We start from the raw sequence: 16,510 nt of genomic DNA, 5'->3' as shown, positions 1-16,510 counted from the left end.
AAGGGTGACTCTACATTGCCTGCAGCTGCTTTCTTGGCTTTGGCTAAAGCAGACATGTCTTACTGTGTGCAGACTGCTAAGAGAGGCTTAAATGCTAAGGTAGAAAGTTGTGGAAAGAACAGATCTTTGCAAGGTGGGTTTTCATCTTGTGCATCCTGTTGTGTTCTTTCCTCTTTTTTTTCCCAAGACTTTGCTGCTGCCCAAGTGCTCCTGGGAAGGAAAGGGCCGCCTCAGACTGGAAATCATGTGCTTGCCATGGCTTAGTGCATGTGTTCACACAGTGTGGCAGCAGCAAGAGCCATGTGGGAGATGCAAAGTGACCTAGATCAGCATTCCTAATTCCTGCAGCCGTGCTACCTGTCCTGTACAAGTGATGTGAACCAAATACCAGTCACATTAGAGACTGACCTTGTTTTCTTGGAGAAACCTGTGTAAAAATGGATATAACAACACTCTTGACACTTACCTCACAGGATGTTGTGAAGCTTAATTAAATGTGTGCAAAAGCATTTTGAGATCCTTAGATGAAAGAAGTTTTTATAAATGCAAATTATAATAATTACGGCTAGTAACCACCATCAACTACTGAAACAATTAATTCAGGTTGCCACAGGCCATCACAACAACGTGTGCAAAGAGGAATCAGCCATTTCATGACATATATGTTGCGTGAGAACTCAAAGCCTTAAAAATACTGTAAACAAAGAGGAAAAAACTGGACACTCAGGGCCTGCCTCTGAGGGTGCCGTTGGTGGAAGTTTCCTCTATTGTTTCCATCACCTCTGTGTTTGCTTTGTGATTTGTCCCAGAAAGAGCCCACCTTAAAGATTGCATTGCTGGGATCATTTTATGTCCCTATGATTTTTAAATTTAATATGGCAAGAAAACTGAAAATGTCCGCAAACACCTCAGCCTACAAAAATTTGGAAATACCTGAATGTAACTTTGGTTTTGGTTAATTCTCCCTTCACCTGGACCCCCCTCCCCTCACCCCCAGCCCTGCCTAGCCCACTTACCAGCATTGCAGAGTAGGCTTTGGCTACAGGGCATTACCCAGCTGACTTTCCAAGGGTGAAAACAAAGGCCAAGCAATCAAGATGTGTCTGGCCAAATACTTAAAGGCCCAGTGCACACATTTAGTTGACAACTGACTGAAATCTGAACCATTTTGTTCGGCCTTTCTTGTCGCTTCAAAACTGATTTGGACTTAAATAGCTAAAACCTACAGGTGTTTAAATGCTCTCCCTTGTCAGCAGAGCAGCCTCATCAGATATGGTCTGAGGATGCAGTCAGACTGGAAGAGATATCCAAAGACCCCACAGGTGAATCCCAAAGAGCAGGCTAGCCCACCTGTGGCCCTCAGGCTTATTTTGCTTGCCTTTAAAGATGAAAATTCAGAGAAGTAGGAGTTACTAAGCACCCAACTTACCAAAGCAATTAGGCTAAATGCACTGCAGCTAGAAATTTAAGCAATGCTCTGAATTTAATTTGAGAATTCATGGATGTAAAATTGAAACCTTTAACAGCAGCAAATTAAATCAGCTTTCTGACCAAGTGAAAAATTCTATGCTATTGAAGTTTGAAAAGTGTGAAGCACACACCTATTAAAAGGAGGTTTTTTTTCTTTTAATGAAGAGGAACTTGGGACCAGTTAGTTGCCCAATCCAAATAATGAAAAAATGGGAATACTACCTGTAAATAAAACCCAAATTATAAAACAGCATTGCTTTCTAACCTCTGCAAACTAATGTATTTGTAGTCAGTGGGTTTCACAGAAAAAAAAAAAAAGTTACTCACGCTGGAAGGTTGTGTGGACTAAAGTTATTCTGACATCAGCAAGCTTAATGTGCACCAAAACTGAAAATTCTTACACGGTTTTTTTTTAGTTTCTTTAAAAGTACTGACTTTAGGATACTAAGTTGGTAATGTCTCGGGTAAGTTTTATAAAATGAGGGCCAAGTTTTTGTGGGGTCTGTGTGTGTCTCTGCATAGAAAATTAGCAACACTGAGGCAATGCATAGAAAACATGCTACACAGCTGGTACCAACATGATGTTTTAAACCTGCAAACCCTCAGACTTTATGGTAATGTGTATATATGCAAACTCTGGGCTTGCACACACATATACACACACACATATATAGATATACACACACAGAGGATATGCATAAGGTTTTCCTGGAATCTGGAATCACAGAATATCCTTTGCTAAGCTCTCTTAATGACACTTATACAGTGCTCTGCTCAATGTCTCTTGGCTAAATCCTACAACATAAGACAAACCTTGGATGCATTTTCTAAATGCACCTCAAGGCACCGGGACATAAAAGGAGTTGGGGTATGCACATGCCTTGTTTTACCCATCTCCAGCGCGCCCTGACCGACATTTTACAATTTCAGCCACACCAGAAAGGTGTGGCTGAAAAGGCAATGAAGCAGATACAGGGGCAGGTCCTCCCTGATATTTGCATCCTGTCACTCACCTGCTGCAGTGCTTTGCTGCACAGACTTGCTGATAACCACCAGCACATTCTGTGGTTTGGGTCCCCAAAGGCTTTAAGAAGCTGATGAGACCCTGTTGGCACTGAAAACCCTGACTGATGGGTTGATACTTTCCTTCCCACCCTTTCCCACTAGAAGAGACTGATTTAGAGGAAAACAGCTTTGGAAAAGGGACACACTACACTTCATGTGCCCCGTCCAAGGGGAAATGCAACATTGCAGGAACAGTGGGTTTTTCATTCCCAAGCTGTTCCTTCCACTCCCTGGGAAGATCTTCTCCTGACTGATATCCCTCAATTACAGAGTGGCAGGAATACCAGAGCGTTTTTTCTTTTTAAAACCTCACAGAGGTAGTTTACACTATACACTGCCTCCTGCAACCACCAATGCTTTCTTCCTGCCTATTTAAATAAACTGTGTCAGCAGGAGCAGCCACTGTGGACACCACTTGGGAAGCTCAGAGCCCTGGAGGGAGCTGTGGGCAGTTCCTGGCATTGCTTGTGCTTCTGAAGGTAACCAAAGAGGAAAGTCCATGGGAAGCAATGCAAAAAACTGCTGCCTCAATGCCAGGGAAGAAAAGTTACCATGGCTCCTGCTGGTGTCTCCTCACCACCCCATTGCATTCCCTTCCTCGCCCCTCTTTTCATTGAAGTAGACAACAGGAGTTTGGAGATTAGCTTCTGTCTCAAACAGAGGCTCACCTCTTCAAGAAAAAAGAATTAATTTTAAGGGAAGGTAATTAACCTACATCGCATTCTCTGATATCTGTTAAATACAGCATTGCTCGTCAGCCCCTCCTTTTATCACTTAAAGTGCATTTTGTATCCATGGAAAGCAATTAATGTTCAATGGGAAAAATTTGCCCTTCCAAAGGCATCTTTCCACTTTCCTGCATTGCAGCAGTGATCTTTTTCCTTTCTTATGTGGCACCACCAGTCCTTCTCACACAGATGTGCATCACCCAGAGATGTTTATCTCTACCTGGCTACTCCTGTGCCCTCACAGTCCTTCCTTACAGCCTTACTGCTCCCTCTGTGTTTTCTCTGCCTTCAGGTGGAAACCCTTCCTCATGTTTTCTGGCACATTTTTGGACTGGTTTAGGCAGCAGTTGGGAACTCAGCCCATTGCAGGGAGGATCCTGGCACCAGGATCCTTTCTGATCTGTAAAGAGTTGCTTGAAGCAACACTCTCTATAAGAACAGTGCTCAGGGTAAAGCGGGCTTACAGCTCTCTGCTGCTTTCAGGTCTATTTGACTGATGATTTTGCTTCAAAACCAGCAAAATTACCTTTGGGCTCACCTAAACCAGCTGAGGCAGAGTGCCATGTGAGCAGCTTGTGCCTGGCCCTTGAGGCTCTTCTTATGCCTCCCCTGGGAGCCCAATGGAGCAGGGGTACAAGCAGCCACAGTGGCCAGTGCTGGGGTTTTTGAAACTGCTTGCCTAGCTGGCTTTTCATCTGTTCCCTTTGTACCACAAACAAGAAGAAGAAGAACCTGATCTGGAACCACATGTGAAAATAAGGATCTCTTCAATTTATATTTCTGAAGTCAAAATAGATTCAAGCTTTCAACTTTCAAGCTCCCCCAACAGCACTGATATAAAGGTTTAATCATTGCTATTTAAAATAATAGAAAGCAAAAGTGCGTTAGGATGCCAGTAAGCCAGAGCAGAGGAGATAGCTTTCTAGGCAAGCTGAGTGGCATAAGCAGAGGGAGAACATCTTCGTGGCAGCTCTTAATATGAAAATGGTCAAGGATTACTTCACAGTCTTGCAATAGCAGATGGCTGGAGCCATTTAATCATGCATCTTTTCTATTCCTAAAGCCTATAATTATCTCTTATAAGGACAACATCAAATTGGCACATGGGTTTTTCTTTTTCCATCCCCAAATTGAAGGGGGGCATGGCTAACAAATTTTGGAAGGCTTTGCTCTCATGAAGAGACCTGCAACTGCCCAACCTGGAGATTTGTAGCAGAGATGGTACCTGAGTATTCTTGTCCTGGCTAGGATTACCCTGGGCTGTGCAGTGCATGCTCAAGAATAACCACTCCCGTGCCATGGAGTTACTAGAAATCTGGAAGGAGGTAAAAGAAAAGCCAGCTTACTCAGATGCTTATCATAGCAGCATGGTGCTCCTTGAGATTTAATCTATCAGTATAAAGAAAAACACCACCAAATTTAAGGCATGCTCAGAACCTGTTCCCTTTCAAAGCAGAAAAGGTGAAGGCAAAGCTGAATCCCAATGATCCTCTGGCACAACAGAGTCCCTGGTCCTGGTGAAGGCCAAGCTGGTTTAACCATTATGTTGAGCTGATCAAATCTGCTTAAAAGTGAAAACATTTGCAATTCCAAACATAAGGCAAAAAAAAGAGGTAATCCTACAAGTACTTAATGTATTCTGAATACTGCTACTGGAGAATATATTTTATAGATTACTTTTCTTCTAAAAATACTTCCCCCCCCAAAAAAAACCCCTGAGTTTTATTTTAAAACTTTTAAAACTCCCATACAACCCAAAACTGTTTGCTACATTTTGGGAAGGGCCTGAAGTTTTGTTTAAAACCAATTTCAACTTCTTAATACACATTGTGTATTCTACTATTTCTTTATCATACATACCACTGATACACCAAAAAAAAAAAAAAAAAAAAGGCACTACTTCTGAGAAAAAGTTCCTTTAAAACTAGTTTTTAAGTTTTTTATTCTTCTCTTTGAAATGAGTGGACTTCAAGTTGTAATTTCTAATACAGTACTTTAAACAACTTGTGAAGGACTCATCTATAAGCACCAATATTGTCAGGCTTCAACTCACGCAAGTAATTTAACATTTGCACCGGGTAAAGCAGTTTACCTCCTGCTGACTGCAAATTACTGATAATATTGACTGTTTCTTTTGCCCCAAAATAGGGTGAGATCAGTGTGTGCAGAAACTCTTCTCCTGGTTTTGTAAATATTACCCTTCTTTGACAACTGCAGCACCGGGAACCTGAGACACGCTGAATGAAATGCAAACAGACTTATCTGTTAGTAAATAATTTCAATTAGGTGATGGAAAAGCACCCGGAAATAAAACGTTTATTGCTTTCTTCGGCCTTTCCTTCCCCTCGGTTTTTTCCTCCCCCACTGGGTTTGTCCCGAGTGGACAATGAGAAGTTTAGGAGGGGGGTGGTATCCCTGCACACCCCTGCGCAGCCTTTGTGTACCATGGTTGTTGTCACACTGACACCTAATGGCAAACACGAACGAGAGGATTACAGCTGATTCCCCAGGGGTGTGCTTTCACCTTATGCGGCAAAAATTACAGAAAACAAGCGAGCTTAGGAAATGGGCTTCACCTGGCTGTTTGGTCAGCCAGAGGGAGGTGACAGCGAGGGGCCCTGGCATGGGATGGGGCTGAAAGGATGGGCAGCTGGCCACAGAGGGGTCACACAGTTCCCAAAGGAAAGCACAATCATCCAAGGCTAAAACAAGGAGGCCAGAGTAATCCAGAGGGTTTGTGATGGTTGTGAAGGTCTAATTACATCCAGTTCTTTACCTGATGTCTTGGTGCTATTCCAATGAGTGGACAGCAAAACTCCCAAATACACACAGGAATAGGTTGGGGCAGTACAGTTGACAATAATACACAAAAATAAGGCACTGACTAAAGCCTGCGCTTCCTTCATGACTGCTTGAGGAATGTTTCTGGAATGTTTTACTGTTAAAATTCTGTTTATTGCAGTGATCAGTGTGGCGCTAACTCTTCCCTTATATGTCTGAGGCAAAGGCAGCACAGTGAGCAGAGTGATCTGGGCTCACACTACAGAAGAAGGTGCCCACACAGGCTCCATATTTGCCTTCATGAACTAAATATTTTGCCCTTTGGTGGCTAAAAGCAAGGGCCTAAGTTAAGCACTTTGTAGCTCTTTGCTTTGGTTACAGTGCATCCTATGCAGTAAAATAAATAATTAATTGTAGCCATTATCTTGCATCTGTGTGATAAGAGTTTGTATTATTTAAGCAGAGGTGTGGTGAAATTTAGTAGAGAATTTCAAACAGGTTTAGGACTGGGTTCCAAATCCTTCAGTCAGAGGGTGAGCTCATGTAAGGCTCTTGATGGTTCACCAGCACCCACCAAATAATGTAAAAACACATCCTGGGAATGTTCAGCAAGGTGTCTGGGAAGGCCCCAGAATTTGCTCTTCATCTGGTGCACTTTAGATGTATTTGGAGGTCTCCAGGGGGGATTTTAAGAGCAGGAACATTATCAAGAGAAAGGACTAAATTCAGCAGATGTAAATGAGTAACCATAGCAAGATGTAGCAGAGGCTTCATTAAGCAAAAAATATGATCTAGTTGCTGTGAAACAATGTTAAATTTTTGAAAAAAAAAATAGAGAAGCCATGCTTAGGTTTTTAACACAAGACTACAGGAAAGAATATTGACTTCCATGTTCTTTTACAGGGAAAATGTTTAAACTATCAGTTAAGTGTTTAATCCATGGAATTTAATTTATGTGAGAAACCTACCCCAACTTTTTACTGATGTTGTGGTGTCCCTGAGCTGGGAGGGCAGGAGGCAGAAATCAAGTGGCTGTTGCAGCTTTGATTATCATAAAGATGATGGCAGTGTGACTGCAGTAAATGACTAATTAAAGCGAACACCATACATGCTTATAAGCAATCATTAATGATATCTTTCCATCATATTAAAATATTTTGCCATTTCATAATATCAACATTGCAGAGATAACCAATCTGTTTTTAAGACTGAATTTATAGTTTGAAATCTAGTATGATTCAGGACTTTTAGTGTCTTGAATGCTGTGAAAAATATTATTGAATGGCAGGTATTATCCATGCATGGGTTGGGGAGCTGCGGAAGTTTCATGGCACTGAGATTTAAAGTAAAAAGAAGTGTCAGGGAAGACTAGCTGACAGGAAGGATTTTTAGGGAAAAATACTTCAAATAGCTGAAATTAAATACAGAATGTATGTTTAGGAAAGAAAAAAGTCATTAATTCTGCATGTACTTACTGCCTTGTGCTAGGCACTGTAGATCACCTTTTCACCAATGGTTTTTCTTAAACAACTCTCTTAATTTCATCTTCTGGCCAAGTGGGACACTTCAGAAAGTGCAGTACTGAGAAGAGCAGTGGATGCAAAGCTCACCCTCGGGCTCTGCTGAACTCTTCCCTATGCCTCACACCAGAAGTGTCCTGATTAGACCGTCCCAGTCCTGCGATGGGATTTTAACAGGGAACTTGGTTTTGTTAGGCTGGAAGCACTCAACAAGAGCCACCATCAGGTTATCAAACACCCTAACACCTGTGGTGGGAATTTTTCAGGGGTGAACTGTCAAGCAGTCTCTTGTGTAGGAGTCTATGGAGGAAAACAGCCTCAACCTCCGTTTTTGCCGTCGGCAATTCCACAGTATTCCCACATAAGGACCTGTGGTGTGCCTGGGGAGTGCAATGAAAGAGGAGGAAATAAATAAATCGTCCTTCAATGTTCTTGTTTGTCTGTTTGATCTAACACCACATGTGCAAGGGTTCTCATATTTGCAAGAGTTGCTCCTTCTAAGCACAGGGAGCTCCAGCTTCCTCCTGATGCTGACTGTGCTCTGCCTGATCACTACTTCTAAAACTCACCTGCACAGGGAATACTCAGAGATAATCTTGGGTAGGTGATTCTAAAAAACCTTAACACAGAGAAACTACAACTTAACATTAAATTGCCACCTTGCATCAGCCCACCATCGCACCTCTTTTCCAATCCCTCTGCTGTCACGCAGCTGAAGAGATGAATTACAGCCTGTCACATCACGTTACATTACGCAGAGCAAACAGGACAAAACACATACCAACTGCCATGCAAATATGTGTTTGCCAACGCTTTTCAGTGTGCAGAAAGAAGCGCAACCAGCGAGTTCCCCGTCGGAAAGCGAGAGGCTGAGGGATGGCTCCAGGGTGTGTGAGACAAACATGCCCCTGACACACTGAGAGCACACAGATCTGCAGCTCCCAGCCAGCTGCAGCAGTTATGAAAGCACCTCCTGCTTGTGATTACTTTTTTGTTCTTTCAGGAAACAAAACAACACAAAATAAAACAAAAAAAAAAACCCCCAAAACAAACAAACAAACAAACAAAAACAAAAAAAGCAGCAGTGGCTTCTGTGATGTCATGGAGCAAAATACAAATACGTAATAATTCCTCTGGCTTGTGTTCAGATTCAGAGGTATTTTCATGACTGGCCAGATTTTGGCTGTGTATGTGTAAATATAACACCCACTTATGTACACACACACGTGCATACTATGAGATGTGTGAATATATATTACATATATATTATGTGGCTTTTAACTGCAGTCTTTCAGACCACATGTGGGCCTTTTGAAGCTAATGGGAGATTTACCAGGGGCTTTTTCACAGAGCTGTAGGCAAGAGTAGTATCCAGAACATATGAATATTATACTATAATGATATAGTGTAAATCATCTAGTTTGACCTACAGTGAATTAGAGGCTATTAAATTTCATCCAGCTATCCTACACCAAGCCAGAAAAACATGTGTTTGACTAAGCATAAATTGTATTTGGCTAAGACCTATTTCCCAGAAAGGTATTCATTCAGTCTTCATGCAAAGACACTTTCCATGCATCAATTTCTTTGATAGTTTGTTTCAACAGTTATTTTAACTATGTGTGCTTTCTATTTAAATTTACTACAGTCTATGGACTGAAGTCAGTGATGAGAAGCCAAATTCCTACTTAAATTCCTAGCTACAATGTCAACAGCTTGAGTACTGGCTTGCTTCTCTTCACTTCAATGCCATGCCATGGGCATCCCTCCGAGATCTTTTATGCTAAACTATTCTTTATCGTGTTACATCCTCCCCCAAGGTGTAGCTCTGTGAATTCCTTTCACTTTTGAAACTTTCTTCTTGATCTGTTGCCACTGAAAATATGTTGTTTACTTGGTAATTAGTGTCATCCATTCACTGTTGTCTGTGTGGCTGGGGGTTATAGGGATAAGATGGAATTATACTGAAGAGATCTGAGTTGAGTGACCTCACACGCCTTGCAATGTCCTACTTGTTAGTAAAATAAAATCACATCAGGTACAGACAACTCCTTTCAGTTTTCAGAATTTGGAAATACTGGATTTCTTTTTCTTTGTTTTTTTATAAAGCAGTCATAGTATGTGGCTTTTGGTACAAAAAGTTGACGTCCCTAAAACTGGCAAAAAATAGTTAATCTATGACTTCTGGTAAGATTTTTTTCATAATCAACAGGGCATAATTTACTGCTGGCAGACATTACAAAATATGAGGATCATTAAAATATGAAGGAGAAGGTGTCTTCATTTTGGGCATATAGTTGTGCTTTTTAAATCAGTTCTGTAGTGGAACAGAATATAAAGAAAGAGAAAAATGGAAGGCCATGATAATTCTAAAGCTTGACACAAAACTATGAATCTCTTTCAAGTGAATATACACAGATCTTTGTGGAGACCTCTGCAGCTAAGCAAACCAACTCGCCTTTGATGTACTCATAATTATTAGGGGCTGAGGATTATGTCTTTAGGCAAAGCTGTCTAGCAGTGGGAAGGTATAGATCAAAACTGACATCATGACACAAGAGGAGAGGTGAGATGAGGTGGAGCCAGAAATAGTTTGGCATTACTGTAGACTTCAAGTAAAACAATCTACTCCCCTTCTTGAAAAGAACACAAGGAGGGGAGCAGAAAGTGCCTGTAACCCTCAAGAGAGTAAAATCCTCAGTACCAGCTGGAAATTTAAAAATAGGATGCAATGCCATGAGCACTGGCTGCTGCTCCCTCCTCTTGAAGCCACTCTACACCTTGGTCCTTCCAAACCAGGTCTTTGCAGATGGCAGTGGTCCTGGTCATACCACACCCACCCATGAGATTGTTGCTTGCTAAAACCCCCTTCCAAAGCCCAATGAAGATGGCAGAAATCCTTTCACTGTGTTTAGTGGGCTCTGTGTCAAGTGCTGTGTGTGGCTTGAAATGTTCAAGACAGTGTATATATGAGCACAGTTAAATAATTTCAAATTACTACGGATCTTCAAAGACACTCATCTTGGGTGGCACAAAATTAAAAAGGTGCTTGTGGAAACTAATTTATTGCCATAGGTGAACTGCCAATCATACTTAGAAAGCATTTTTCATTAAAAATGTTTTTCTGGCTCTCTGGGGAAAAAGTTACATTATTAGAGAAATAAAAGCAAAGGGTTTGATTCCAGAGGTTTTGATTGACTTAAACTGAAAATAGAAATAAATAAATAGGAGATCTAACACTTACACTGAAGGGGGCAGGGTCCAAAAAATTGTACTATGAATAGGTGTCCCAGAGCCCTCCCAGATCACAGCTCACAAGTGTCTGGGACAATACCTTTGAAGCATGCCGTAAACATGTTATACAGTGAAATAAAAGTCATTAAATAAAGGCCAAGATTCTCAGTTAACTTGAAACTTGATAGATGACAAGAGAAAGCTGCACATGCCAAGGAAGAGCAGGAAATGAAGAAGGCTTTGCCATCAGTGTCAGAGAGGGTATGTGAGGGTGAGGAAGAATACTGCTTGAGAGATGAAAGGAATCATTATGGATCAGAGGAGAAGGAAATGTTACCAACTAGGCTAATGCAAGGCCAGAGAAGGTTACAAACACAGGGGGACAATTCTAAACGTGGTCTTGAAATGCAAGCAGGCTCCCCAGGATTGTCAGGAAGAGGGGAAGATCTGAGTAAATGATAAGTGATTTGGAGGTAGCAGACTGCAATGCAAGACCAGACTGGTACCTCAGACAAAACACTGTAGGATGTGTCATTATTAATTATCACAAAGAACATGTAAGCCATTCAATATAAAACACCACCACAGAACTAAGATAAAATTAATTAATTCTCCACTTAGGGTTCAAACTGGTGATGATCCTTGCCAGTAAGGTGAAACATTTAGGGTCCCTACATTTTAAATGTCATTTTACAAACACTGTGGGAAATTAGACTTCAGTCTCTGTGAGAACTGATAAGATTCCCTATCTCGCAAACAGTATGGAATACTTCCAGATTTATTTTAAAATTCTTTTTTAAATGGAAAAACCTCAAGTGCTTTCATGAGACATTAGTGAACCACCAAAATGTTAGTCAGTCCCATCTAGCATTCAGAACAATGCAATTATCTGAACATCAGTGTTTTTGTTAAGATACCTCTGTTAGAAATGTTGCCTAAACATTAGTTACTAATATTCTGAAATTCTAAGTAGAAATACAAGGTTTTCCAATTTGCCTTTTAACTATGCAGCAGTTATCTGTCTTGTCACAACATGAATCCCTTTTGGGTGAAAGCTGTTGATTTGAAGGTTAAAATCACCTTGCTAGGCCCTAATGTAATTTGTTGGAAGTTGGCCTTGGGAAACTTTCTGACACTGCCTACATATGCTCTTCGTTGGATATTCATTGAGCAATGATGTCTGAAGGGCTGAGCTCCTCACCTCCATGATCATTATTAGCTATGGCATTTCTTAACAGGCTCTGCCATGTCAGTTCTTTGCAACTCAGGTTTTACATTAGCAACCCACACTTTACAGCACCAAACAGACTCACTCTCCCACCACAGAAAATACTGTTCCAGGAGAGTACATGCCAGGTTACGCTCATAAACAGAATTTATTAGTAACCTACATATATGCCAATATTGAATAAATTATTTATTCTCTCTTTTAATCAAGTGAAATGAGGTGCACAGCATACATTTTAGGCAAGGCTAAATGAGAACTCCCTGACCTCATTAAGGAACTTGTGGATCTACTTCAGAAATAATTCAACAGAAAATCTTTAGAAGAAGAAACCACAGGATCCATGGCCAGTGGTCTGCTGATCAAATAAGGGTGGGGAAAAGAGAAGATAGCTAATGCCATTTCTGAGATGTACAGTACCATTACTTCAATATTCTCATCCCTCAAGATGCATTTTCACAGGCTGTCAAACATACAATCTTATGAGAATACTGATCCTCAGAAGATTTTAATCAGATGAACAAAACTATATGATTCTGCCAAAACCATCGTTCACCTAACACTTCGTTTTGCTCAGCAATATTCTCACAAAGCTACTGTGCTCTGCAGGTCTACAGATGTTTTTACCAGATGCCCACAGACCTCCTTAGCTCCTTAGCTTTGAAGGTGGCTTCTTCAAAAGAGTGTCCAGCAAACTGCAATCACATGATGATGAACTGAGAAGAGCCAAAATTCAGAAAACCTTAAAATAATCAGCCTATTTTTAGTTTTATCTCAACACAAATATTGGTATAACATATGTAAGGAATCTATCCATATAGAATTCTAGATGACATCTATAAATTTTAATTATATTGCCATACTGCATTATTTGTAAGAGCTTGAAACTTTTCCTGGAAGTCTGAGTTTGAAACACATTATGCTTGAAGTGAGCCCTGTACACAGAAATATCTTGACAAATTAAATATATCTGGGGCAAGATGGAGCACTCTCAAAGGCTTGGGAATCAGCCAGAAGCAATGACTCATCTTATTTTCAAGCAGTGCTGAGCTGAGGTTTGGGGATGGGCTAGCTCAGGAAATTTCATCAGATATTGACATATGTATGGCAATGGTTCACTTTATATATATATATATATATATATATATATATATATATACACACACATATTTTTAAGAAATAAGCTGTAGATGTGCCCAGTATGAGCTCAAGAGCACTGGTTGCACCTTGCTGCTTAGGTTACTGTCTCTTTGTAAAAGCCTGAAGTGGCTTCAAGAAGTTTGGAGAAGTGTGACCATTGGTGAACTGAGTTGCTGCCAGCTCCAGAGAGCAGGGACCAGCTGAAGAGGTCTGGGTTTGGGAAGAGGCCAAAGACACAGACTTGTTTGAAACTGCATTTTAAACTGGCATGTTTTTTTTCTCCCCCTCAAAGTATTAGAAAGATACAGCAATTTACATATAAAGCACTCATCATCTTTTGTTTTCATTGAGTCCACAAAGTTCATACCTCGTGTCAACTTTTTTGCCAACAACAGTTTATGAAATAAAAACATCATTAGAAGGGACATTGCAATAAAGTATAACAAAACAAAACCTGTGGCTGAGATTTCACATGTTTAAGGTGAGATTGAATCTGCAGAGAAACAAACTCATGGGAGATTCCTGTTTATTTTCATACAAAATGAATTGGATGCAAATTCATTACTGTTTAGAGAATGAATCTCAGTGACAGTTTGTCCCTGGGGGCATTGAAAAGTACTTTAAATCATCCTGATAGTTAATTATTCAGCAAAAGTCTTTATCATATAAAATGACTTTAATAATTTATGCTAATGGGGCATTGCAGACGTAACTGTAGGACTGGTCTGGAGGAGGGGAAGACTTTGTGCCTGCACATTTACTGCTGAATTGTAGTCACACTTGTATGGCATTTGATAGGCAAGGAAGGCACCTGTGATCACCTCTGTTCTTTTCCCTACCCCTCTCCCCGCATGTGCATCTGCAATGCTACAAAAGGCTCTCACTAAATTTATAAATACCCCAACTTCACAAATCTACTAATCATGGTAGTTTGCAAAGATACAGATTAGAGTTTAAACTTTCTGAATTAAGTGTCAAAGAATAGATAATGATCAGATGCAAGTCCTGGGTATCTCAGTTATATTTGGTGAAGCACATAAGAACCTAAGAAGGAAGAGAAGAGAAGAGAAGAGAAGAGAAGAGAAGAGAAGAGAAGAGAAGAGAAGAGAAGAGAAGAGAAGAGAAGAGAAGAGAAGAGAAGAGAAGAGAAGAGAAGAGAAGAGAAGAGAAGAGAAGAGAAGAGAAGAGAAGAGAGAAGAGAGAAAAGAGAAAGCAAGGGAGATGTAACTGTACACTTTAAAGCGTCTATTAAGGGATGACCTAAACAAGTCAGGTTTTTTCGAACTCTAGCTCAAACTCTAGTGGTGAAAGGGCTTGCCTAAAAGCCCAGGTATGGTGGAAAAATAGCTTTAAGTGACTTGAGCATGAAAATGAAAGACTCTGAAGAGTTCAGGAGAGGCACCGCTTGATTCCTACTCTGCTGGAGAGGGACGGAGGTGCAACTGTATTGCAACAGCCTTGAAAGTTATGGATTTAAACAATCTACAGAAACAGGCACATAAATGCATATATGATCTCTCTGCATTTCTAGGGACTGGAGTGGCATTGCCTTGTATGCTCTGAGTAAAAAGGAAGATGTATAGTTCTAAAAGAATCCCATGCTACCCAAGATCTTAAAGGTTTTGTGACTGACTCACAAAAAATTTTCTGAGCTGTAATCCTATTTTACTTTTTGGCATGGGATAGGGACAAAAGCTCAGTGCTTTCCTCTAATGATGCAGTAGAACAAGCAAAAACAGAACTGTGCAAATTTTATACAAACATTTTTAGGCTTTGTGGGTTTTCCTCCCTTTGTTTCCAGTGGAAGTCAACTCTCTAGACAGAGACACCTTCTTCTTGGTTCATACTATAAGGCATGAAATCAGAATGGTCTCATGTGCTTGCATACATTTCTTCATGTCAATTCAGAAGAAACACAAGGAGAAAGTGAATGAGTTGTGAGCTCACCTGCATGAAAAGTCATCTGTGTTTCAGCTGTTAATCTCACACTGCAACTTTAGCATTGCTATTTCTTATGGAATGGCAAGAATTCCACTGCATGCAGAGCTTCTGCTTCAAAGCCAGGATGTGAAGTTGTGCTCGCATCAGTAAATGTTCCATTCGAGTGCTGCCAAAGTATCAATGCTTTGGCTCCAGTGTGCACCAGCAAATATTTAGAGGTGAGTCAAATTGCCATACCTGGCCTTAAAAGTTGACATGAACAAATATTTTCAGTCCCTTTCCTCTTGCACTCAGTTCAGTTTGTATAACCTGAATTTTTCTATATAGCCGTAGTTTAAATCTTTTTACTTCATAGCTATCCTCACACGGGTACTGAAAGGCAAAGCTGTGTGATTTTTATCCTTCTTTAGTTAGGAATAAAAATACTTTTCTTTAGTCACAAATGAAAATCTGGTCTCACTTTCAAAGAAAACAATACAATCAAAACAATAACCCCTCTACAAATATAACAACATGTTCTACAGGACAAGTATTGATTAAAACAAAGGGCTTTTTAGACACCATTAATTCTTACCAATTCCAGTAGTTATTGATTCTGCATCAATGTCATTAGCCTTTCTCTTTGCCACTTCAGCTAGTGCCAATTCACCCTTATCTAGAGCAAGGTAATGGATGTCCTTTGGAAATAAAGAAGAAAAAAGATTAATCTAAAATGAATCTCAAAGGAGCAACAAAAGGGATTTTGAAAGAAAGAGGTTCTTTTATTATTTAGATGGCAAACACAGATGGAACTGATGAACCTACCATTACATTTTAATTCCCTCCAACGCAAATATATTTCCTTACTTGTGCTGTTGAATACAGCAATGAATAAAACACTGACCAATCAGGCACTGATAAAAGCAAAGCTATTGACTCAGTGTACGAAAGAAACCAATCTGTTGACTTTTAACATAACTTCTGTTGAATTAAAAGAATGTTGATAGGAGGTGGCTCTGTGTAAACCAGATCTGAAGTATTGGAACTCTCCTGGCTGACAGCCCTCTACTTGGAGCATGCTAAATGCAGATGTGGTGCTTAGAGACATGGGCTAGTGGTGGGTCGGTTAGTAATGGTTTAACAGCTGGACTCAATTACCCTTGAGGCCTTTTCCAACCTTAATAATTTTATGATTTGAAGGTTTCCATCTTTTAAGGACTAATTTTTCTTTGAATGTTGTCATACACTCACAGTTGAAGGTTCTTACCCTCACTGTTCAGTGGGTAAGAGGGTGATGGTCCTCCCTGTGCTGATATTGGAGGTAATAAGAGCAACAGTGGCTGCTCAGTGGTTTTAACATCCACAGGGTTGGCATGATTCCTGATTTACTCCTGAACAACAAGGGGCATTCCAAAAATGTTGTCTAG

At 40.4% G+C, this 16,510-nt stretch overlaps 1 protein-coding gene across 1 annotated transcript in view; it reads right to left on the bottom strand.

The window, feature by feature from the left end:
• WDPCP (WD repeat containing planar cell polarity effector) overlaps window positions 1-16,510 on the bottom strand; it is a gene marked incomplete at both ends in the record, with an annotated part of 101,980 nt that overhangs the window by 22,825 nt on the left and 62,645 nt on the right. The window contains one exon of the mRNA XM_084201938.1: window positions 15,679-15,781. Within this exon, the coding sequence (XP_084058064.1) occupies window positions 15,679-15,781 (103 nt within the window). The remainder of the gene's footprint in view (window positions 1-15,678; window positions 15,782-16,510) is intronic.

The sequence above is a fragment of the Fringilla coelebs genome (assembly GCF_963513975.1).
Source record: "Fringilla coelebs genome assembly, chromosome: 3".
NCBI classification, from domain to species: domain Eukaryota; kingdom Metazoa; phylum Chordata; class Aves; order Passeriformes; family Fringillidae; genus Fringilla; species Fringilla coelebs.
Note: the sequence above shows the minus strand (reverse complement) of the source record. Positions and strands in the feature narration are given on the sequence as shown.